This window comes from Aethalodelphis obliquidens, unplaced genomic scaffold (genome assembly GCF_003676395.1).
Source record: "Aethalodelphis obliquidens isolate GAN/ISIS:26980383/991018 unplaced genomic scaffold, ASM367639v1 scaffold30, whole genome shotgun sequence".
Taxonomy (NCBI): Eukaryota; Metazoa; Chordata; class Mammalia; order Artiodactyla; family Delphinidae; genus Aethalodelphis; species Aethalodelphis obliquidens.
This window is the reverse complement of record NW_020837974.1, coordinates 17121796-17145432: the sequence shown is the minus strand read 5'-3', so window position 1 is coordinate 17145432 and position 23637 is coordinate 17121796. Positions and strand designations below refer to the sequence as shown.

Here is a 23637-nt window from a genome sequence, read left to right as displayed (position 1 = left end):
CCCGACACCCATCACTCTAGTCAAACCCAACTTCTGGCCAATCCATGAACGTTTCAGGCTTTTTCAGGGCCCCAAACCTTTGCCTGTGCTGCTCCAGCTGCCTGGAATGCCTTTCTCTTATTGCCCAGCAAACCTTTCAACTTTCAAATCTCAGCTCAGATGTCTCCTTATTTATTCATTTAGGGCCCATTGTGTGCCAGACAATGTCCTAGGGGCTTGGAATACACAAGTGATCAAAACAGATGCAGCCCCTGCCTTCATGAAGTTTCCATTCTAGTGCAGGGGATGGCCCAATAAATAAAAGGCTTGATGAATAAGATAAAGTAGAGATTATTAGTGAGCGGTTGGGAGTGTGTACGTGTATGTGTGTGTGCGCGTGTGCGCGCATGTGCGCACACGCGCACGCACAGCTTGCAATTTTAAATAGGATGGCTGGGGAGGACCTCCCCGAGAAGGTAAGATCTAAGACAAGCCTTGAGGAGGTGAGGAATCTGGGTATTTACCTGGGGGAAGGAACGGTGGGTTTAAGGCCCTGAGGTGGGCACATGCTGGGTGTTGCGGGTACTGCAGTGATGAGGAGGAGGGTGGAGCAGTGGGAGGAGGTCAGGGACGTGGATGGAGGCCCAGTGGGCAGGGCCTGGTGGCCGCTGGGACCCGTGCAGAGTCCAGAGCAGAGACGTGACATGGTTCAACTTCCCTTTCATCAGGACCCCCGGCTGTAGAAAGGAGAACGGACTGTAGGGGTGAGGGCGGGAGCCGGAGGCCAGTGCAGGGTCCTGAACCGGTGTGGTAGCAGGGAAGTGGGGAGAAGTGGTCAGCTTTTGGATACATGGTATTTTTCGCATGGAGCTGATGGACTGGACGTGGAGTGGGAGAGTGAGTTAGTGATGACTCCCGAGGACTGGGGCCTGGCCGTGCCCTCAGGGGCTTCTCTGTTCCCCCCTTCAGATCCTTGGCCTCACATTTTATACATTTTGCTGTCATCACTTGTCTCTTTTTTTTGGCCTCAGACACCCTGGGTAATCTGATGAAAGTGATGGACTCTCTTCCCAGAACAGTACCCTTGTGCAGTCAGTTGAATCGATGTCCCCAGAGCCCCCTGCGGGCCATCCCCCATATTAGGGACCCCTGGCCAGTGTGTGTTGCTTGACTGGGTACAGGAAAGCAGGGGGTGCCATTCACACCGCACACAACAGGAATGGGGGCAGAGTTGTGCAGATCGGCCCCTGGCTGGCGGTTGGGTACTGTCTACAGGCACGTTGGAATCTGAACGCACGCTGGGTCAGTTTTTTGTTAAACCCTCATTGCATAGGTAACAGCCCCACGGTAAGCACTTGATCAGTGTTTGCTGAAACACAGTGATGATAAACCTGGCGCTTTCTAAGTTTCTCCCACCTTTGTGGGATGCCTTAAATATTAATGAATGTCTCCGCTTTATAGCCTGAGAAATAAAGCCTCAGCAAAGTGAAATATGCCGTGCTGGGGCAAAGTAGTGTCTGATGTCTGACCAGGGTGAGGGTTAGCCAGGTGGGTACTTGGTCAGCCTTAGCAGTTATCATCACGGAGCTGGATGTTGTTGAAGCTGAGACCCGAACCCAGGACTCCAGGCTCCCCACATGCTGGTCCCCTCCTTCCCCAGTTCTGTGCTCCAGGAATTTATAATCCAGCTGGGGAATCAAGAAGAAGAAGAAAGAAACGGATCCTAAATTACTTCTACTTTTCTCCTAGTTAATCCTTAGAGCAGCCCTGCCAGGTAGACCTTATTACTATTCCCTTTTTACAGATGAGGAAACTGAGGCTCAGAGAAGGTAAGTAGCAGAGTTCAGGACTCACCTCCAGGTCTCCAAATCCCCAGATAATGAGTGAGCAATAGATATAGTTAAAGGCTTACAGTGTAGCACTTAATTATATATGATTTCACGCTGTATTGTATATAATTTAATACTAATTGCAGGGTTTCAGAATGAGCTGAAGTGAGCGGGGGTGAGAATGGTAGGGGAAGGCTTCGTGGAGAATTGGGGAGCTGAGCTGGGCCTTGGAGAGGATTTGGGTGGAGGCTGGAGGGAAAGGGAATCGAATGATTAAGGCATCAGGATAGCAATGAGCTGGCTGGGAGTGGGGAGGGGCCAGGATAGTACTAGTTAAATAATGGAACTCCATAAATGCAAATGTAACTAACGTTCATTGAGAGCTACCCAAGTGCCAGATACTGTGCTATGTTTTTTTTATTGTTATTGCATCCAACCCACCTTTGACCCTGTGAGGGAAAGACAAATCCAGCCAGACAGGTACTATTGTTACCTCCATTCGATAGATAAGGAAACAAACAGCACTGTTGTGACTTGGAGCCAGGCCTGGACTCCAAAGCTCACATTCTTCACAGCTCAAGTTCAGTGCTGATCTGATTAGAGGTGGGCGTATTGTGAACAGTGGGGAATAAGCTGGGCTGGTCTAGGGCCTTGCTGGCTAAGTGTGGCCCACGGGCATTGCCTGGGAGCTTGTTAGACGTGTGGGCTTGGGACCCTTCCCAGTCCTACGGAAGGAGAACCTGCATTTCAGCACAATCCCCAGGTGATTTGTGTTCACATCAGCATTTGAGAAGCCCGGGGCTGGTGAGTAGTTTGGCTGGATATATGCCTGAGCTCTTCAAATCTTTCCTATAACATCTCCCTGCTGGCAGAGGCGAATAAATGTATTCCCCGAGGGTTTGAGGTAAAAGCCCAGGACAGCCCGCCCCACGCTGAGATTCCTCTGAAGTCTCATATTTCATCTAAAAATGTCATTGACTATTTCATTACATACCATAATATATCAGTGGTCATTTTAATATCTCAAAATGGTTATGTAAATTGCCATGGAGTAGGATCCGTATTCCGGGGAGATGCATGGGATGGGTTTCCTTGTATCTTAAATGGGGTAATAATAACCACTTCAAAGGCTGCTGCAAAGATCAAAGGAGAATCATGTATATGGAATTGCTGCGTCAACTGTCCGCATCGTACACATGTTGTTGTGGAAGGAACTGAGAATCCTCTCCAGACTCAGTGTCCCGCAACCAACCAGCTGTCCAGAGGGCGGAGGTCACAGTGCTTTTCTCACAGTCAAGGTGAGGCAGGGCTCAGTCCCGAGGAGGACAAGGGAACATCTCTGGGCATCTCAGGAAGCCAGGGAAATAGGAATAGGAACACCTATTGCTAGTTTGTTTAAATTTCTTATGATTTTATAAAATCACCCTTTCTTATTATTCCCCACTTCCTGATTGGCCAGATTAGTTAAGCCGGAAAACCCCAGGAAAATCCAGAGGCTTCAGAGACATCGGGTGAGAGAAGATGGGAGTACAGCATCCTGTCCCCAGGTGGCCCAGAGAGAGGGGAGCCTGGGAGGAAAAGTGGGGCTGACAGGGAAAGAGGGAAGCAGATGGCCACAACCTGGAGTCCTATAGGAAAAGGGGAGAGAAGGGGACTGGGCTGTCAGCCCTGGACTAGCAGTGACTCTCTGGCTTCCCCATCCAGGGGACCCATTTCCTTGTATCGGAAGAAGAGAAGACAGAGGGAGAGAGACCCAGAGAGGTGAGATGGACAGAGACAGTGACCATCCATGTCCAAGGCCAAGGAGGAAGGGCAGCCAGAGAAGGCGCAGGAGGGAAGGGAGGCTCATTCAGAACCGCAGAAGCTACAGGAGGGGAATTTGGGGACGGATGGGTGGGAACAGCTCCCCATGGCCCGGAGCAGTCGAAAAGGATGAAGTTGGGAAGAGCTATTATATTTGCTTAAGGAGGTTATGAGTCACCCTCGGGGAGAGTTCTGGTAGATTAGTGGGGTTAAGGCCAGATTTTGAGGCGCTAAGAACAGAACGATGGAGATTCTTTTTTTTTCTTCTTCCCATGATAATCGTTAGGATTTTCACACCAATTGTGTTTCTCTTACAAATGTCTTACCATTTAACACTTAATCTCTGTGACTTGTGACTAGAATGAAGCTGATATTGTCCCTTTAATCCACTCCTTGGCAAAAAGTTAGTTAAGAAACATAGAAAATTACAAAGCATTGTTAACAGTATAATCCGACTTTTGTTTAAAAGAATGTGTGTGTTTGTGTATTTATAAATATGAACATATGTATATTGTAAACAAAGAAAAACATCTAGAGAAATATGTATCAGATTGTAATGGGGGTTTCACTGGTATATACATGTTGCTTTTAATATGTATAGTTTATTATACATTTATTATCCCTCCATAAAGCTGTAACAAATTCTAATAGGGGTTATCTCTAATGGTCAGGTTACGGTATATGACTTATAATTCTTTTGGCTACAAAGGGCAGAAACTCAGCTGGAACTTTAAAGCAATAACTAAGTTGTTCCAGTACTTCTTCAGGCATGGGTGGATCCAGGGGCTCAAATTATATTATTGGGAATCTCTCCTCTCCATCTCTGGGATCTGCTGTCTTCTTTCTTGACTTCATTCTCAGGCAATTCCAGGCCTGCGTCTCATCACTTTAGCACCCCAGTGGAAAGAGAACAGCTTTTTCCCCAGGAGTATTAGCAAAGTCCCAGGGCTGACTTTCAAGGGCCGTGCTCAGGCTCATCCCTAGACTAGTGAATCGTTGTGGCTGAGGGGAGAACTATGTTGATGGTTGAGACCAAGGCCAAGGTCATGTGACCCAAGAGGAGACCAAAGGAACTTTCATGGGCATCTAAGGAAGCCAGTGAACTGAAAAAAGGGGGCCGAATGGTTCCCCCGAAGAAATTCAGAGTTCTGTGGCCGGAAGAGGAAGCAGGAAACCACAAATGTCTGCTTTAAAAGAGCCTTCACTCTCTGGGTCATATATTTTTTTGGGGGGGTCATATATTTTTGTAATGACTGAGTTGTTTATAATAAGCATGTGTTTTTCTTACAATGGCAAGAGAAAGATGAGCTTCCCCTCTTTTTTTTTGTTTTTTTTTTTTGCAGTACGTGGGCCTCTCACTGTTGTGGCCTCTCCTGTTGCAGAGCCCAGGCTCCAGACACGCAGGCTCAGCGGCCATGGCTCACGGGCCTAGTCACTCCGTGGCATGTGGGATCTTCCCAGACCGGGGCACGAACCCGTGTCCCCTGCATCAGCAGGTGGACTCTCAACCACTGCGCCACCAGGGAAGCCTGAGCTTCCCCTCTTAAACAACTGATCTGGGTTCCATCTGGTTGGGACAACTGAGATCACAAAATCATGAGTGTGGAGAAAACAGTAAAGCCCAAGTCTTCTCAGAGTCCTTGATTTTATAGGACATGGGAGGAAAGAACAGTGGCAAGGCTGGGGAATCGACCTTCTCCTTTTCGTAGGTTGTTAGTTGTGTATGTTCAAGACCCAGTGGGCCATCAGACAGTCTCTGGGGCTCTGGGTCACCAGGGTGATGCGCCCAGGGAGCTGGGCCTTCGTCAAGGTCAGCCTCTCTGCCTCTCGGCCTCCTGTGTGGTGTGTGCTGTACCCAGGCTTCAGTAAAGCTTCCCTGCATTCCGATATCACACCGCTCTGTTTCTTCATTTCAGGGTTACACTAAGGACATGGTGACAGACTTTGATGAGAAACACGATGAGTATTTAATATTGCTCCAGCAGAGGAACCGGTAAGATGAAGCCGCTCAACGGCTGCCCTTCCTATTAGCCAAATCAAAATCCTATTTAGATGTATTAACAGCATGCAGGCTGTCTCACATAGGAATGGGATGCAGTCACCCTCCACTCAGAAGATTGGAATAATATCTGCCATCCCAGTTCCTATTTCTCCATTCACTGGTTTAATTGCATCTTTTGACTGAGCTGTCGCAAACTGTTCGACGCGTCAGAGCCACGTCTCGCTTCCCTGCTCCGGTTCTGGGAGAAGCTGGGTTTGCCATGAAAAGCTAGACTTTGGCAGGGCCTGTGCATTAGTCACCTGAATAGGCCAACCTGTGATCTCACAGGCTTTGAAGGTCCCTGGAAATCTGAGCCTGTAATCATGCCTTGTTGTATAAAGGAGGAGTCCTTTTACACTTGTGTTTGAAGGTGGTTGATGTCATTTAAAGTTCAGTCAGTCCTGATTTTGACTCTGGAGTGCTGGTTCTCGCAAAAGCCTGCAGCCATGCCACGTGTAGTGACTGGGGTCAAGGCTTGTGGTCTGGCTTGAAAGAGAGTGGGTATCGTGTCCTCCACGCCTTTGCAGGGCTGCGCAAGTTCATTTGCAGTTCACTGTGGTTTGTCTTCAGGCCTGGAACCTTACAGAAAGCTGGGTTTGCAAACTCCGATGCTAGGAGGGGACAGTCAGGGAGTGAAGCTGGCTCACTGGGGACAGTGGGCACCTGGAACTCTCACGGGCCAAGGGATCCGTATCCTCCAAGGTGGCCAGGGAAGCTGGAAATCTGGATTTGTGTGGTGAAGTCTCCTGAGTTTTAAAATGTTGGTAATGAATTCAAATCAAAGCACAAAACAAACAGAGGAATTCCGCAGGCCCCCCAGACAGATCTGCAGGAGGGGGAAGGACAGGGGCACTAATGTGCGGCTTTGTGTTGTGCGCTGGGCTTGGGGTCCTGTAGGTAAGAGAGTCTGCGGGTTGTTATTCTGAATGTGAATTCAGCCTTGTCTGATGGGCTGGATTCCCGGTGCTTGTCAACTGGGGCCCCGGTGGCATGTCGCATGGGGCAAGTTTTTATGGTGCGGGAGTTTCCCATGTGTTGTAGGAGTTTAGCATCCCTGCCTACCCACCCCTTTACTTAATTCCACTAAGACCCCCAGTATCTATGACAACAATACCTGCCCGCATTCCAGATGCCTCCTTGCAAGGTGGTCCCACCCCCCCATAGAGAACTTCTGAATAGATCAACTCTCCAGGACGAGCCAGGAATGCCAGGCAACATCCCATGTGCCCAGCTGCTCTGCACTCATCTCTCTCCACCCCAGGGGCAGCCTCAAACCCAGGCTTGTGCTGATTAGACCCATGTGGGTTTTTATCATCATTAATGCCAGGAACAGAATGTTTTTATTCAGTTTCTGGCAGGCTGGATGGTGCCACTGAACACCTGGGCGCGATCATTGAATCATATACACGTGACTTGTCTAGGAGGAGAGTGTCATAGTTCTTTTTTTTTTTTTTTTGCGGTACGCGGGCCTCCCACTGCCGTGGCCCCTCCCGCTGCGGAGCACAGGCTCCAGACACGCAGGCCCGGCGGCCATGGCTCACCGGCCCAGCTGCTCCGCGGCACGTGGGATCCCCCCGGACCGGGGCACGAACCCATGTCCCCCTGCATCGGCAGGCGGACTCTCGACCACTGCGCCACCAGGGAAGCCCCTGTCATAGTTCTTTACGAGCAAATTGCTTCTCATTAATCGAGAGATCAATACGTGCGTGATCAAAGGGCACAGACCAATAACATAGCTGAACAGATCCAGAGATGAGGTTGCAGCACAAAGGCCATTAAAAAATATGTCAACATGGAGCTGCCATAAAATTTGGGGGATGTGTTGTCACCAAGAGAGAGCTGGCTTGATGACAGGAAATTAGAAAGTAGAGCTAGAACACCTCCAAATGGAGACCTGAAGAGTGGGAGTGCCCCTGAGCTGTCATCAGATGAAGCCTGAAAAGGCACCTTTGCTGGAGTGCCAGTTGTGTGGCAGGCACCTCAACCCCATCGGTACAGTTATTGCACCCATTTTACAGATAAGGAAGCAGAGACCAGGACAGCAAGCAATTTGCCCATGGTCATGCAGCCACGAAGTGGTGGAGCTGGGCCGTACTTTCTTATTTATGTTTTGTTTGACATTGTCATCAATAATCAAAAGGAGAGAAAACTGCCAGGGTTGCCAATGGCTCTAAGTTCACTACGGAGGAGTTTTGTGGGAATAAACTGAAACTGACTTGGAAATGTAGTTACAAGACTGGGTAGAAAACCAGCCTCTGAACTTTATATTGGGCATAGAGGAAGGTGAAAACCCGGGCTGCTTATCTGCGTTGCCTTGTGACCCAAGAAGGGGGTGTGCAATCACTGGGCTGAGTTCTTAGACATCTGCCCAGAACACAGCTGCCCACAAGATGCTGGTGACATTATTCTTCTATTCATTCAGCAGGATTCCATTGAGTACCTTCTCAGTGCCTAGCATTACCACTGTTATGAAGGAGAACATTGCAATGAGGGAGACACAGACTGTATTAGTTAGCGCTCCTTTGCTTGAAGGGACAGGAACCCAAGGTAAATGACTTTAAACAACGAAACGTACTGACTTGTGAAATTAACAAATCCAGGATGATACACTGGCTTCAGGCATAGTTGGATCCAGGCACTCAAACTGGGTCACTGAAATCAGTCACTCTCCATCTCTCAGTTCTGTTTTCTCATGTTGGAATCATCTCAGGCAGGTACTTCCCTCACGGAGGTCAAGGCAGCCACTGGAAGCCCCACACTTACATCCCACCTCGAGGGGAAGAGGACACATCTTTCCTAATAGTTCCAGCGAAAGCACTGAGGAGGGCCCCCGTAGGTCTGGCTGGGGCCCCGTTCCCAATCCCTGAGCCAGTCGCCGCCCTGTGCCTGGTGGGGGTGGCAGGGTCTGCCTGGCCACTCCTGGGCCACCCCATTAACCTGGGCAATGGTGTGAGTCTCACCCAAACCACGAGGAGTAAGAGGAGGAGGGGAGTGGTTCCCAAGGGGAACCTGAGGGGCTGTGTTTGGAAGATGGGGGAGAGTTGCTGGACAGGCAAAAAGAACAGGTGCCCACCACACAGCCCTGGCCCTCAGGGAACTCCCCAGGCAGCGGCAAGTGAGCACAAGGCCACCTGTGACTATGCCGGAAGCGCAGAAAGTGGTCATGTGCTCCAGGAGGGGACCGGGCAGAGTGGAGAAGGTGTGGCCGCCCTGTTTCACCCCGTACAGCCCTCGCCCAGAGGGTGCTTAGTGATTCTAGTCACTCAGCTTCAGGAAAGATGTAATCATGGCCAACAGGACTCATGAAAATGCAACTAGAATCATCAAAGGGCTGAGATATGAGGAACAGTTAAGGGCTAACGGCCAAGAGGGACTGTAATATAAGCACTAGATGTGGCAGATCTAAGATCTAAGAATCCAGCAATGGTATTTGCTTTTTTTTTTTTTTTTTTTGTGGTGCGCGGGCCTCTCACTGCTGTGGCCTCTCCCGTTGCGGAGCACAGGCTCCGGACGCGCAGGCTCAGTGGCCATGGCTCACGGGCCCAGCTGCTCTGCGGCATGTGGGATCTTCCTGGACCGGGGCACGAACCCGTGTCCCCTGCATCAGCAGGCGGACCCTCAACCACTGCGCCACCAGGGAAGCCCGGTATTTGCTTTTTGAAAAAGGTCGTTTGAGGGAAATTTATAGGAAAACGTACCCATGTGAGAGGTGAACCCACTGCCCCAAGAGGAGATTCAGGCAGAAAGAAGAAAGGGGAGAACCAGCACCCAGGGCAGGCGTTGCACAGGCCCATCTCTGAGCTGGAGATTCATCTGGTATCCCCTTCCATCCTCATGAGCCACAGGCATCCTTGGTCTCATTTTACAGAAGAGGAAACAGGCCCCGGGAGGTATAGGGAATTGCCCAAGGTCACGAAAGCTGGGAAATGGCAGAGCCTCCAGTATGGAGCTCTGTCCTCCAGCCACATGGGTTGGGGTGGTGACATCCTAGAAGACAAATTACAGAGCCTGTGGGCCCCCAGGTTCTGGGAGGAATGGCAGGCTCTTTGCACCACTGCCTTCCTCCTCTGCATCCTTCAAGGCTGCACTGAAATGACACCACCTCCAAGAAGCCCCCACTTGGAAGCCACTGCTTCTCCTCTGAACTCTCCTTGCTTGGAGCCCCTGCGGCATGATGCCTGGTGAGGAGACAAGCAATGGCACAATGATGTGGCTGGGAGACGGGCTCTGGAGCCTCATGGACTGGAATTTAAATCCTGGCTGCTTCCTCGACTCTCTGACCTTGGGCAAATTCATCTATGAAACAGATCGATGGTAGGAATTTAATCCCTGGGCCAGTGAAGGATTAAGCAGGACGAGATGCTTGGAGGTCCACAGTAAGCCCACCCATCCAAGTATGCTTTCTCCATCATCATCATCATCATCATCATCATTGTCATCACCATCATTTTAATGATAAACACGCCTTCTCAAATGATGTCCAGATAATCCTTGAATGCCTGACCCTTAGAGAACCCCTCAGTTGATCCTGGGGGTGAATGAGGTCCAGAGGAGGCACGTGGCCAGGCACAGTCACACAGTAACTGTGGCGCTTAGAGACCGAGATGGTTCAGTCATAAACCCGGTCACAGTTAGGCCCGTGAGCAACACGCCACCTGCCCTTTGAGCTCAGCTACGTCCTCTCACCACGTGGACCCCTGCTTGTGCCCTGACCGCCCAGCCATCAAGCATCTCACATCCCCCCCACCACCCCCCGTCACAGTCCCTCACGTGACACCCTGTGCTCTAACTCACAGTGCCTCCACTTCCTCTTCTGAACAGAAGAGCTCTCTGTACAAGTGACCCCAAAGGTCATTACAAGATAAGCGGAAACGATACCTGTGACGTGGTTAGATACACGGTGGCTGTATTAGGGTGCACGTCCATGCCTTCTCTCTCCTGCTAGACCTTGAGTTCCAGAAATATTGAGAGTATTCCTCACCGTTCCTCACACTCATCACGGACCCCACACCCAGGGGGCAGGAAGGGAGAATAAACAGGCACACAGATACTATTCCACAGCATGAGGCAGGGAGACAGATGCTCTGAAACAAACAGAATCTGTAAGGGAATAGAGAGTGACAGGGCAGCGGGTGGCTGGGGGCTCCATCTCCGGAAGGGCAGGGACTTAATCTGATTTTTCTGAATCCCTGACACTAAGGGCAGCTTTTTATGCAAAGTAAGCTATCCGTTAAAAAACACCCACTTTTCTTTGACGCCACATGTGTACTGCTGATGTGCTCAGCTGCAGCAGGGAGTTCCTTTAGTGATTCCTTTCACAGTCTGAATAATTATCTCCTCATTTATCAGTTTCATGAATCCACATTTTCATAAATCACTCTGCTTAAAGAGAGACCTGTGTGGAGCGCCAGCCACAGAGCCTGGATAACGGGATGCCACCGCCGTGACCATTAAGGTAGCATCAGGAGACAGGGTGGTCTCCGGAAGGCAGTTGAGGCAGGCACTCCCTGGCTAGATGGTCAGATTTTCCTCGTGCCGCCCCTCCCTGGGCTCCCTGTTCTCCCTCCCCAGGGACTGCTGGTACCCACTGCGCCCTTTGATTGTTTGCTCCAGAGAATGCAGCTACTGCCGTGTTTGGAAATTGTCTCTTAGTTACTTGTGTTTTCCTTCTGTTTTATGCTGTTGCCCAACAATCAGGCATCTCCCAGGCTTCTGAGGCTGGCAAGAGATAAGCAGTCTGTAATAAACGTTCCTGCCACGATTGGCAAGATGGATGTATCAATCATTAAAGAAACATTTAAAAAGCAAACAAAGAAATCACCAGTAATACCACCACCCTCCCTCAACAGCTGATTTAATTTTCACACTTATCACCCTCCACTATGGGTCCACAAACACACTTTTTTCCAACTTTGCACTTATCACATATATACCATTTTTATCCTTCCTTTTCACCCCCTCGCTGAACAGATCACAAATAATCCCCTATGTTTTGACAGACTGTTCGTAATTTTAACAGCTGCATGAGATCCCGGCTTCCACTTCCCTAGTGTTGGACATTCGAGTTGCTTTCATGGTTTTGTTATGACTGAATGCTGACCATTGTTCCTGATCAGAAACAATTTGCTTACTGGGCAAAGACCAAGCATATGGCATTTTCTCTATTTTCATATTGCTTCTGAGAAGGTCTTCTGAGTTTCCAGCAATGTCTAAGTTTGCCAGTTTCAGCTTGCTAGCTTTGTAAGTCACCTTTGTTGTGGGGAAGATTCTGGGGCCACATTGCTTCAATTTGCATCCTAGCCCTGATACCATACTAGCTGTGTGACCTTAGGCAAATTACTTAACCTCTCTGTGCTGCAGTTTCTTTATCTATTCAATGAGGTTAAGAAAAGTAATTACCCCACAGGGTTGTTCTAAAGATTAAAGTCTTAATACAGTCAGTCCTTATTATTCACAGATTCCATATTTGCAAATTTACCCACTCACTAAAATTTATTTGTAACCTCCAGATCAATACTTGCAATGCTTTTGTGGTCACTCAAAGGCACATGCAGATGGCAAAAAAATTTTAGTTGCCCAGCACACACGTTCCCAGCTAAGGTAGAACAAGGGAACACTCTGCCTTCTTGTTTCAGATCTTACAATGTAAAGTGTCCTTTTCACGTTTTACTTAGTGCTGTTGTAACCGAAAGTGGGGTCCAGCTGCTCACCACCCAAAAGCCAATAAAGAGTCCAGGTTGATGGAAAGGAACGTTTGCTTTATTTCAGACGCCAGCAACCAGAGGGGAGGGCGGACTTCTGACCAAAGGCCAACTCCCCCCGCACTGACAGTCAGTGGGCAAGAGCTTTTATAGACAAAGGAAGGGGGCTACAGGCAGAAACAGAACAGTCAACTCTTGACAGTTATCTTGAAATTGGTCCTGCGGTGGTCTGACCAGCATCATTTGACTGTTTTAAGTACAGTTAATCTTCAGTTCCGGGGTCGGTTTGTTCCCATTTCCATGAGGCCAGTTCTTGGAATTGTGGGAGCTTATGTCATGGCTACAGTCCTGTCATCATGTAGTTAACTTCTTCCACCTGGTGGGGCTTTCAGTATCTACAAGACAGTTCAGTGGATATGGCTCAGAATATTACCTATAGCCCTTGAGAAGGAACTAAAGGTCTTGTTGGACTGTTTTCCTTTGTTTCTGCATTTTCTCACTTCTCTGATGAAATTTATTCTTTGGCTAAAGTTTTTCCACAGACAAAAGGCAGGCTGAGGACCTGGGGGCATAGACCATAGGGTCCTGCTCCGTTTCACCGTGTTTTTTATATTTTTGTGCTTTTCATTGATGACTTTGCTGTTTAAACTGGCCCCCCTGGCACAGAGGTAAAGTGGTGTCTTGCATTTATTTCTAAGCCCAAGAAGGCTATGATGTCCCTTACGGAGAAAGTACACGTGTTACATAAGCTTCCTTCACTCATGAGTTGAAGTGCTGCTGGCATGAGTTCAGTGTTATTGTATTAAGTACATATTAAATAAGGCGCCTTCAAACAGAAACACACATAAAGCAAGGTTTTGTATTGATCGGCTGATGAAAATGTTGTGACCAGAGGCTCACAGGAACCAAATCCTGTATTTTCCCCTAGGAACAGTGGTTCAGTATTCACTAATTCAGTGTTTGCGGCAACTTTATGGAACATAACTATTGTGAATAATGAGAACTGACTATACGCAAAGCATCTAGAACAGGGTTTGGCCTTCTACCCTTTATGAGATTACCATTACTATTATTTTTTTTAATTTACATTTTGCTAATTTGGTGGGAACTTACTTAATCACTGAAGAGGATGCACATTTGTTGCCATGATGGTTGGTTGGTTGTATTTCTTCTTGTGCGGAAATAACTCTGGTTTGTGCGGGGTGCCTAAAAGTGTCTGTAAAGGCGCTGAAGGGTTTGGCGTCACACGGGAGCAATTCCGAAGAGGACACTGCACACCGTTTACGGCAGTGAACATCAGGACTGGGGAGAAAAGGACCAAGCCAGGGTGCGAGGTCGGGCTTTAGAGAAAGCTGAACAACGGACCCGGCCGTGCTCACGCCAAAACCCTTTTAGCCAAAGGGTGTGATCATCACATCATTAATCTTGAGCAGAGCCTGCACTGGTGTATTTTTAAACTGCATCAGAATATAAAATAATGACATTTGGGATATCGGGGGGGGGGAGTGTTTGAGAACACATTTATTTCCTGAAGCCAAAAATCAGCCCACCTGGCCTGATGACGGCCGTTTCCTGATGTGTGTATGTGTTCCGTGCAATCTCTCTCACAAAGGCTTAGACCGCGTTTTGTTACACGTGGAACAAAGGGCTGCTATCCAGGCAAAGTTGAGATGCGCGAAATTGGGACCATCCCTGGAGATCCGGGCTGTGTGTAGCACCGTGCACACGCGCCTGTTTTGTCTCAGCCACCTTGGGGGCGAGGCCGGGTGCCCAAGGTTTTGCTAACGTATGTCTGAGCCTCAGAATGAAAAGCAGAAACACCCCTGCAGGGTCCGGAACAGCCTCCCCGTCGCTGCTCCAGCATGTGTGTAATGGGCCTCTCAGGGCTGTTTATGGATGAACAGCTGGGCACCGGCCACCCGGCCTCAGATTAGAGACGCTTGGCTGTCAGAGCAGCAGGTCCCTCCCCGCATGGGGGTGGGCGGTGGCCCAGGCTCCCAGAATGAGAAGCCAGCAATCCTTTCTCTTCCAGGATATTAAAGCATTTGAAAGCCAAGGACCCCATGCAATTGAGGCTGGAGCACCTGGAACACGGGTTCTCTGTCTACGTCAACGGGGCCAATTCTGAACTGAAGACATCCCCTCGGAAAGCCGTCCACCCCAGCTTCTCCAGAAGTGCCTCCCACGCCGAGGGGACTCACGGTGAGCACAGGCCAGCGACAGCTCTGCAGACAAATTAGGGACAGTGGAGCCACACCCCATGCACAGAAACTAGTTAACCTATACAAGTTAACTCTACCCACTTGGCCAGAAAGAAAGAACATGAAAGTGAGAGAGAGAGAGAGAGAGAGAAATCCTTTTCCACTTCTTTTTAAACTAGTCTCGGCCTCCACCCCCCCAGGGCAAAGCTGGCCAGAGCAGTCAATTCCTGGCATTTACATTTCCTAGGTCTCATGTGCCAGTCGTTTAAGGAAATGTCAAGGATAATTTTGATTATACATGATTTTCACTCACTATGTCTTAACTTTAGTACCAAACCCTGGTGATAATTGATTCCACTGTTCATGTCTGAATTTAGTTAATACATACTCTGCAGACTTTAAGCGGATTTCAGGTGTCCTATAATAAAAGACACATGAAATAAAATCTGGGAAGTGGCCTAGAAGGCACCCAACCCAGTGGCTGGCCCCATATAGGCACCGAAAATGATTTGGTGGTGGTTGAATGAATGAAATGGCAGTGCATAGGAGTCAGATGCCAGTTTGGCTGTATTGCTTTGGGGAAACCATTTTTGTCTCTCTGCGACTTTGTTTTCTCATCCTTAAAATGGGGCTAATGAATGCCAGAGTGCCCTTCAAGGCGGGTCACTTTGTCTAAGAGGACAGTGTGCTACTGGGTTACAAGAAGAGGATTTGGAACAAGGCAGGGTTGGGTTCGAACCCTGTTCTGCCACTTTCTAGCTTTGAGACCTCTGGCAATTGGGTCCTCTCTGACCCTCAGTTTCCTCTTCTGTAACATGGGAGTAATTATGCCCACCTTACAGGCTTCCCAGGAGGATTAAACAACATAAGAAGTGTAAAGTGTCCAGCACACAATAATCTTGACTTGTGTTCTAATTCATTGCCTCACAGGTATGGTAAGATCCCAAGCTATTAATAGACAGTAAAAGTCAATACAACAACAAGGGGATAAAAGGAGAAAGTGGTATCTTCAAATCTTCCCCTAGGAGAGCCACTGCATTTCTGCTTAGAGTTTAGCATGAGTTTCCTAGCCCCCAGGGCAAAGAGGGAAATGGGATGGACTCTCCTAGCTTTCATGGGGGAGGAGTCTGGCTGACCTGCTAGTTAGGAGAAGCCGGCCTTTCCTGGTCCAGGTTTCAGGGAGGTGCAGATAACAGGAATCTCTGTACTTGGGTCCCCAGCAGTATATTTACTCATTCAACATATCTCTCTCCCCTCACCCCTCTTTTATACTAATGCTGGTCTGTTGTGCGCCCTGTCCTATGTACCCTGCTTCTGTATCTTAGAGATTGTTCCTTTTGTACATAGACCTGCCCAATTCAGGAACATACCTACTGTTTCATAGCACAGAGGTGCTGTGACTGATACCCCATCCCTTTCTGTTGGGCGTTTAGCTTGTTTTCTGATGCCTTTTGGCTACAAACAGTGCTACAAAAGTGTATTGCTTCACATACAAGACTCTGGGCACCCTGACGGGCATTGTAGATGTAAGTTACAAAACCACCATCAGTGTGGGCTCGTCACCGGGGCCTCACCAAGTCTCTTTCCCTCATCTCTGGTGCAGATTGCGGACGAAAAACCCTGTTTCGAGAAGCTGAAGAAACTTTAAGACGCAATTCACGGACGGCCCCCAGCAAAGTCCAGCGCCGAGGATGGTACCAGGTGTGGAAACCCTGGGCAGAGGCAAGGCGGTGGCCCCAGCTCACACTTTAGAATAAGCAGCAGGGTTATTGTGAGAATAGAAACATAATCAGAGCATTTGGAATCCCCACGGGCAGGGGTTGGGTCTGGCTGGGCACTGCCATGGTGCCTTCTCTGCCTGTGGCACTGGCCTCTGGAGAGCAAAGGAGCCCTGGGGACCCTCCAGCCCACTCTGTGGCATGATCCTCCCTTCTGGCTGGGGCCACCCCAGCCCCAGTCCGGAGCATCACAGGTCAGACTCACAGCCCTGTCATGATGATGTATTCGTACAGCTGTTTTGTACTGAGCACCCGTGATGTGCCAGGCATGGTCTTAGATGCCATGGATGCGGTGGGTGGATAAGACAAAACCCCTGCCCCACAGACCTGAGATGCTCTTCGGATTGCTACCGATGCTGCTGATCTGGCAGCTTGCCAGTACCAGGCGTGAGCTAAGCTCCCACGTGACTCCTCCTTTACCCTCACAGCAGACCTCTAGGATAAATTCCAAAGTCCCTCCTCTTTTCATGATGCTGAGGACACGAGAGCTCAGAAAAGTTACGTGAGCTTTCCAAGGTCAACCACTAGGAAGTGGCAGAGTCAAGACTCAAATCTAGATCTGTGGCTCCAGGCTCGGTGTCCTTGCTCATACAGTCCTGACACCTTCCCCTGCAGTTACTCAGCCTTACTTGGGACCAGTGGGACCCCCACTGCACATTCGAATCACCTGGGATTCTCAGGCCCCACCCTCAGAGATGCTGGCTCGCTTGGTCTGAGATGAGGCTTAAGCAACATATACATACGTATAAGTATATGTGTGTATATATATATGTATATCTCTGTGTGTGTGTGTGTGTGTGTGTGTGTGTGTGTGTGTGTTAATCCTTTGTTCACCGAGATTGGGAAGTGCTGCTTTATAACATTTCACGCTGCCCAGACGTATGGGTCTATGGTAAATACTTTCCTACGCTTTATTCGCCATCTTTGCAATAACCCTGGAGGTACGTAAGTATCCTCATTGTGCCACTGAAGAAATTGAGGCCCAGAGAGCAGAGAGGTAGTAAGGGGACTTGCTCCCATAGATGCTAAGGGAGGACGTAGGCTGAGGTTTGCACCCTGGACCTGTGACTCCAAACGCAGTGGTCCTCACTTCTCTGCAGGGTCTCTGATGCAATGGGGAGGGGTGTTCCTGCCAGCTAACTCCCAGACCTCATCTGGATGCTGATGAGCAAGGCCTTCAGGGCACACAGCCTGGAGGCTTCCTTTTGTCCCCAGCAATGAATGTTAATTTCCCAATAATGAGGCCTTTCTCCACTTCGCACTTCAGAGAGTTCTCCTCACTGTTTTGAGTGCCTTCTATTATCAGGAGCCATATTTGCATCTTAGACTGTGACTTAATGGCTGACCCCAGAGTCTGTGCAATTTAAAGACTTGGCCTAAGATTAATTAGCATCCCTCTGCAGTCTCTCCCTGTGCTCCCACACTTCACAGGGCCTAATCATGGCTAATTTCCTGGCTTTCTGATGCCATGAAGGCTGTAATTGGCCTTCTGTACCGCATCCGTCAGGGGTCAGTCAGTGCTAACAACACAGACCTCTCAGGCTATTTGAAGCATAAATGAATGGAAGGCAGGGAATTGGGTGCTTGCATCCAGCGAGAGGATGGGCTCTGAGCCAGGCCTCCAGGAATGGTACCCAGCATCCTAACGCGGACCTACCAGGAAAGCTGCTACCTAGGACACAGGAGGGAAGGTGGGGATCAGCCTCAGGAACATGTCACCTGAGCTGTGGTCCAGGAATCAGGAAGCCAGTGCCACAACCGTTGGCCTCAGAGTGATGCTGTGTCTGCTAGAGCGACACTTTGAAGAAAGACCTTGCTCACAGCTCATCCAGCCAGGGTGGGACATGGATGAAAACACTCATGGCCTCTGCCACATGCTTAGCACAGAAACAGCCAGCGTGTGTCCCCTCCTTCCCACCTCACTTCCTTCTGCTGTCCCTGCCTTCCATGAGGCCATCTGATCTGCTGCACCCATGTCAAATCCAGACCCCAGCTGGGAGGGAGGTTGGGAAATGCACTGTCTGGCTTTCCAGCCTCTACTGAGCTGAGAGGCACCCTTGGAGGAGAGCGGAGTGGGTGCTGGGGGGCCACCCCCCCACCTTCGCGTCGACTCTGTTCCACCCACACACAGTCCTTTGGGGACCAACCCTCACAGTGAGACAAACCCGGGAACCTTCAGAAGTGGTGGTGAGTGGACTGGGAGCCATATGATGAGAGAAGTCATCCATTAAGTTAACGGACATGTATTACCACGGGCCAGGCACTCTGCAAGGCTCTGGGGTTAAAAAACAAAAATCAGGAGGGCTTCCCTGGTGGCGCAGTGGTTGGGAGTCCGCCTGCCGATGCAGGGGACACGGGTTCGTGCCCCGGTCCGGGAAGATCCCACATGCCACGGAGCGGCTGGGCCCGTGAGCCATGGCCGCTGAGCCTGCGCGTCCGGAGCCTGTGCTCTGCAACGGGAGAGGCCACAACAGTGAGAGGCCAGCATACCGCAAAAAAAAAAAACAAAAAAACAAAAATCAGGCTCAGTTCCTGCCCTGGAAGAACCGACTGTGAAGACATGGGCACTGCTTATCCTGGGGGGAAGGTGCAACAGCTGTTCTCCAACATACGGAGGGCTAGCCCGGTAGACTCTGAAAGTTAACAGCTTGAAGCCTGTGGGCTGAACTGGCCCCCCAGATAATGGTTTTTGGACTCACACAGTTTAAAAAGACTTAATCACTTGGTAACATTTAAATTCAAAAGATTTTACACATTGTTTTAAAAGTTCGATTCCTCCTTGCCTAGGGAAAGATCTGGCCCCTGTGCTGGGCCGCCGCCCAGAAGGCAGCCATCAGTGGCAGCCGAGTGGCGGTTCCCAGTTTAGACAGCGAACAGCCCTCCTGTTAGCCGTGGTCCCCACCACTCCCTTTAGAGCCCCAGCGCCGAGGCCGAGTGGTAGTTGCAGTTTGTCATCGTGCTCTGGCTGCTGCTTCTCTTGTCCCCAGCAGCCTCCCCCTTTGCCATTCCCCACCTGGCTCACTGGGGCATTTGAACCTGGGCCCCTGCAGAGTAGAAGGGAATGGGCTTTGGAGTCAGACAAACAGCTTACTAGCTGTGTGCCCCGGAGCCAGCCACGTGGCCTCTCCGAGCTTTGCGCTCAGCATCCGTAAAGCCTCCCAGGGCTGCTGGGAAGGAATGTGTGTATCGTATGTGTCACGGGCGGTCCATCCACAGGGGCTGTCGGCTCCCTCAGGTAGGAGCACCTGGAGGCAGGTGACAGACAAGTCCAGATGGTTAAGAGCACAGACTCAGGAACCCAGCGGCCTGGGTTCAAAGCCTCAGCTCTACCAGTTGCTGGCTGTACGGCCCTGGATAAGTGGCTTGTCTTCTCATCTGTAAGTGGGACTGGTACCCTCCTCAGCGGGTAGTTGCTGAGGACTGAGTGAGCGAACCAGTGTTTGTAGAACGCGCCAACCGGTGCCTGACACAGAGGAAGCCGACAGTAAATGGTAGTGACTGTTGTAATCAGCTGAGGGGCAGGCAGATGCCGGGGGCGGCTCTTCACTCCAGAGGGTTCCTTCACTCGTTCAGTCCTTCATTTATTCCGGGACCATCTACTGGACACTTGAAGGTGCTGGGGTCAGAGCAGTAAGTGAGGCAGGCTAGGCCAGCTCTGGTGTGCGGGTCGGGGCTCTAGAAGACCCCAGAAAGGAGCCTGCGTTTCATCTTACACGTGAGGACTCCCCTGGAGGGTTTTCAGCAGGAGACTTGTGTGTTGAGTTCCTGTTTTGGGTACAACCGCAGCGTTTGCACGGGAGGACCAGGTGGAGGCTGGGAAGCGGGGCTCCCGGTAAGCCTAACGGGCCTTTTCTCTCTCCCAACCTTCCCCAGCCCCACCCTTGCACCTGCTCCCTTCCCCCAGCTTCCCCTTCTCATTTCAGCTTTCTCCAGGTCACAGTTTTATCTCCCTCAGTATTCGTTTGTTGAAATTTTCCAAGAGAGAGACCTTCTGAGTCTCTCAGCTCGTCTTTGTTACTCGGGTCACGGCCTGACCTGCCGGTCAGCCTGACGAGGCGCCCGCTCAGGCCTCAGTCGGCCGGGACTGGAGGTGGGGACCAGGTCAGACGACTCAAAGCCTGCCTGCCCTAGAGCTGTCCCCTGAGCAGGGACTGGGTCCCCACCTTCTCGCCGAGGAGGCTGAGGCAGGACAGTAACTAGACTCAATTTGCCAACTGCACTGTTACTGTCAAGAGGAAGAGGGAACGGATGGGCTTCCTTTGGCCCCAAGAAGTGGAGTAAAGTAGAAAATTTCTCCATGGTGGAAAGTACATGGAGACAGATTTGGGGGTGCGAAGAATAGAGAGGAAGGCGGTCTCTCTGTCTCCATCCTTTTGGATGGGTACCACTGCCCTTGGAGGCGGCCAAGGTCAGGCAGAGTGGCCGAGGCAGCAGAATCTCCAATGGCCACTGGTGGCCAGTTCTCAAAAGCCACCCCATCAGGAGGGGGACCATAGCCCTGACCCAGTCCTCTTGTGTGCTGTGCCCAGCAGGAGGGACAGGTGGGGCCGCACAGTCACTGGGTGTATTCACACAGGCCGCGGCTGGGTCAGCCGGGGACACAGCGGTCACAGCCAGCCCCCAGCCAGCACCACTTTCTCCCTGTTGCATCCCCGCCCCCTCCGACTTGTCACCTTGCCCGTTTCTCTGAGCGGCCCCCTAAACTCTCTTGAGTCCCACGTAACCTTTCCACTGACCAAGCCCGATGCCTCTTCCAGTAGAATAGAGTTGCCAGCTTAGGGTCTTGCCCACCAACTAGGAAGCGCTTTTGGGTGGAGCTGCCCTGATGGAAGGGGCTGCCGCAGGTGCACGGGCCTGAGGATACCTGGGCCAGAAGGTCAGAGAGTCATCCAAATGCTGGGCGAGATGCTGACCGCTCCACCCGTAAAACCCTTCCCTGACTCTCCAGTGCTGGGGGAGCCAGGGAGGCAGTTGGCAACACTGGGCTGGGCTTCCGAGCGGCCGCCTGCGCTGTGGATCGGGCTGGTGGTGATAAATGGCTCTTGTTGGTGCTGTCCTTTTTTCCCCCACTGCTTCTCGGCCTTAGATCTTCCTGCTGCTACCAGTGGATGAAGATTTATGGCTTCCTCAGACTTGTAATACTTGGGTGGACAGAGGCCTAATCAACAGAGCCGTCGTTTACCAAAATGCTGTCAGAGTTGATGAACGTCATCGGCTCTTAGCATTAAATTGGTAGTGAAGGGATTGGCCTTCCAGCGATTTACTGTGGGGTGTGCTTTCCTTAAAGGCCTGGAAAACAAGTTCATTGCAGTTATTAAAGCAAAGGCTTTGTCCTCACTCTGCCGCCATATCCGCTTTCCTGTTGGGGGCCAGGCAGCTTAAACACCTCCAGGAAAGCTCGTGAGTGAAAATGTGAAGCGTGTGGGGCCCTTCCCTTTGTTTTCTTCTTTTTTCTGAGTTTTGAAAACCCCTGCAGTGAGGACCATAAATGAAACAACCCATAAAGCATCAGGCTTCACAGTGACCTTGGTTGACACAGACTGTCAGCACGCGAATGCTGTTATTTGTAAGAGATCAGACAGATCCGGGAAGAACATCTCAAATAAGGTCGATTTATTCCCCACCCCAACCCAAAGCTGGCTCTGTCAGTATCTTCAGAGCTCTCCCACCTCTAGAGGGAGCCGTTTACATACTGCACAACCTGTGCAACCATCCAGGGCAGCCCCCAGCCTTGCTCTTTTTTTCTAACTGATAATAAGCGTTAATGCAGACCTCTTAGAATACTTTGCTAAGAGGGGTGGCAATACACACAAAAAACTCTGAGCACGACACTGGGCTGAGTGTGGCTGAGTACAGAACAAGCTGGCCTTGGGCTGGCAAACTGGAACACGGCTGTTTAGGCATGAGGGCTTTTAAACCCTGTTCCAGTATATGGTCGATACCGCAAGGGAGTATCAGGTCTGGGCACTTGCAAGTAGGCAGGAGAGAGCAGCCGCTTAGAAACACCCACTCTGGGTAAAGTGGTGTGCCGAGCGGGGAGCCAGCCAGAAACTTGGGCATCATCTTCGCAAGGGCGTGAAGGTGGGAGACAGGGAGCGGGTGGGTGAGCCCAGGGACTGGGTTGGAACCTGCCACCTCACTCTCCTCAGCAGCAGGTGGGCGTCCTCGTATGGGCGGGGCTGCTTGCCATCTCCTCCCGATGTGGGTAGAGGCACCTCCCTGGGGCTGGGGCGGGAGAGCCGGCCAGATGGAGAGACTATTTATTTCCCTCTCCAGCGCCCACTCAGTGTTTAGACACTCTTTCTGGACCGCATTAATTTTGTCACATGTTGCTTCATAAACACATTTTCCGTTATGTGTGCTGGGTGGGTTTCTTGAGGCCCGGACATTGGTTTAAAAATTATTTTATATCTTGACATGTTTCCAGAGCCTAGTATGCAGTTAGCACTTGGTAAGGACCTGCTGATTGTTCCTTAATGCCTGTTGTAAACCTGTCTCCTCATATCTTGGTGAGGTGAGCGGTTGTGCTAAGCTCCTTGGAGGGAGGATGGAAAAGCTGCAGCACAGAGAGACACACATGGACTCTTCTCCTTGGACGCTGGAGTGCCTTCTCGTATTTATAATTAAGATCAGACCAGTAGAGCTGCATTAATCCCAACTCTCTTACTTGCCAGTGGGAATTCCCACTTCAGGTATGGCTGGATCCAGGTACTCAGACAATGTAGCAGGGCTCATTCACCATCACCCAACTCTGCTTTTTCCCATGTTGCCCTGGGTGAACCAAGATGGCCACCAGCAGTTCCCAACTTACATTCTTTCACCTGCTGTTACATTTCTTTGGCTTCCCTAAACCAATCACCCAGAGACCGTGGGCCAGCAGGATCTAATGCTCAGAGTGGCCAGGCCTGGGTCATGTGCTCTACCCACCCCTGGATGCAGTTCCACATGAATGCTTGGGTTGGGAGTGGGGAAAGGGAGGATTTCCCAAAAGAAAACCAGGGTACTTTTACCAGAAGACAGGGGAACACATGCCGGACAGGCAGAAGCAATAGTGCCCACCACAAAACCTCACAGACCTCCTGATCTCACACCTCGCTAACTTTAATGTGCATATAAATCACCCGGGTTCTTGGTAAAATGCAGATTCTGATTCCTGCATCTGAGGTGGGGCTTGAAACTTTGCATTTCTCACAAATTCCTAGGAGAAGCCAATGCTGCTGGTCCCTGGATCCTCGTCCCAGCCCTCCCTTTCCAGAGAAAGGAACAGAAACCCATGGAGGAGCCAGGCTGCGCCCCAGGTCTGGG

The 23637-nt window shown here is 50.5% G+C and overlaps 1 protein-coding gene across 6 annotated transcripts in view; it reads left to right on the top strand.

Annotated features, from left to right (window-relative positions):
* The window catches only part of KATNIP (katanin interacting protein), a 193528-nt gene that overhangs the window by 39783 nt on the left and 130108 nt on the right, over positions 1-23637 (top strand). For 4 of the 6 annotated variants that reach the window (XM_027126559.1, XM_027126555.1, XM_027126557.1 and 1 more), the window contains exons 3-5: positions 5528-5604; positions 14368-14555; positions 16158-16255. In XM_027126559.1, coding sequence (XP_026982360.1) covers positions 5528-5604; positions 14368-14555; positions 16158-16255 — 363 coding nt within the window. The remainder of the gene's footprint in view (positions 1-5527; positions 5605-14367; positions 14556-16157; positions 16256-23637) is intronic. The other 2 variants (XM_027126558.1, XM_027126556.1) reach the window with 1 other exon arrangement.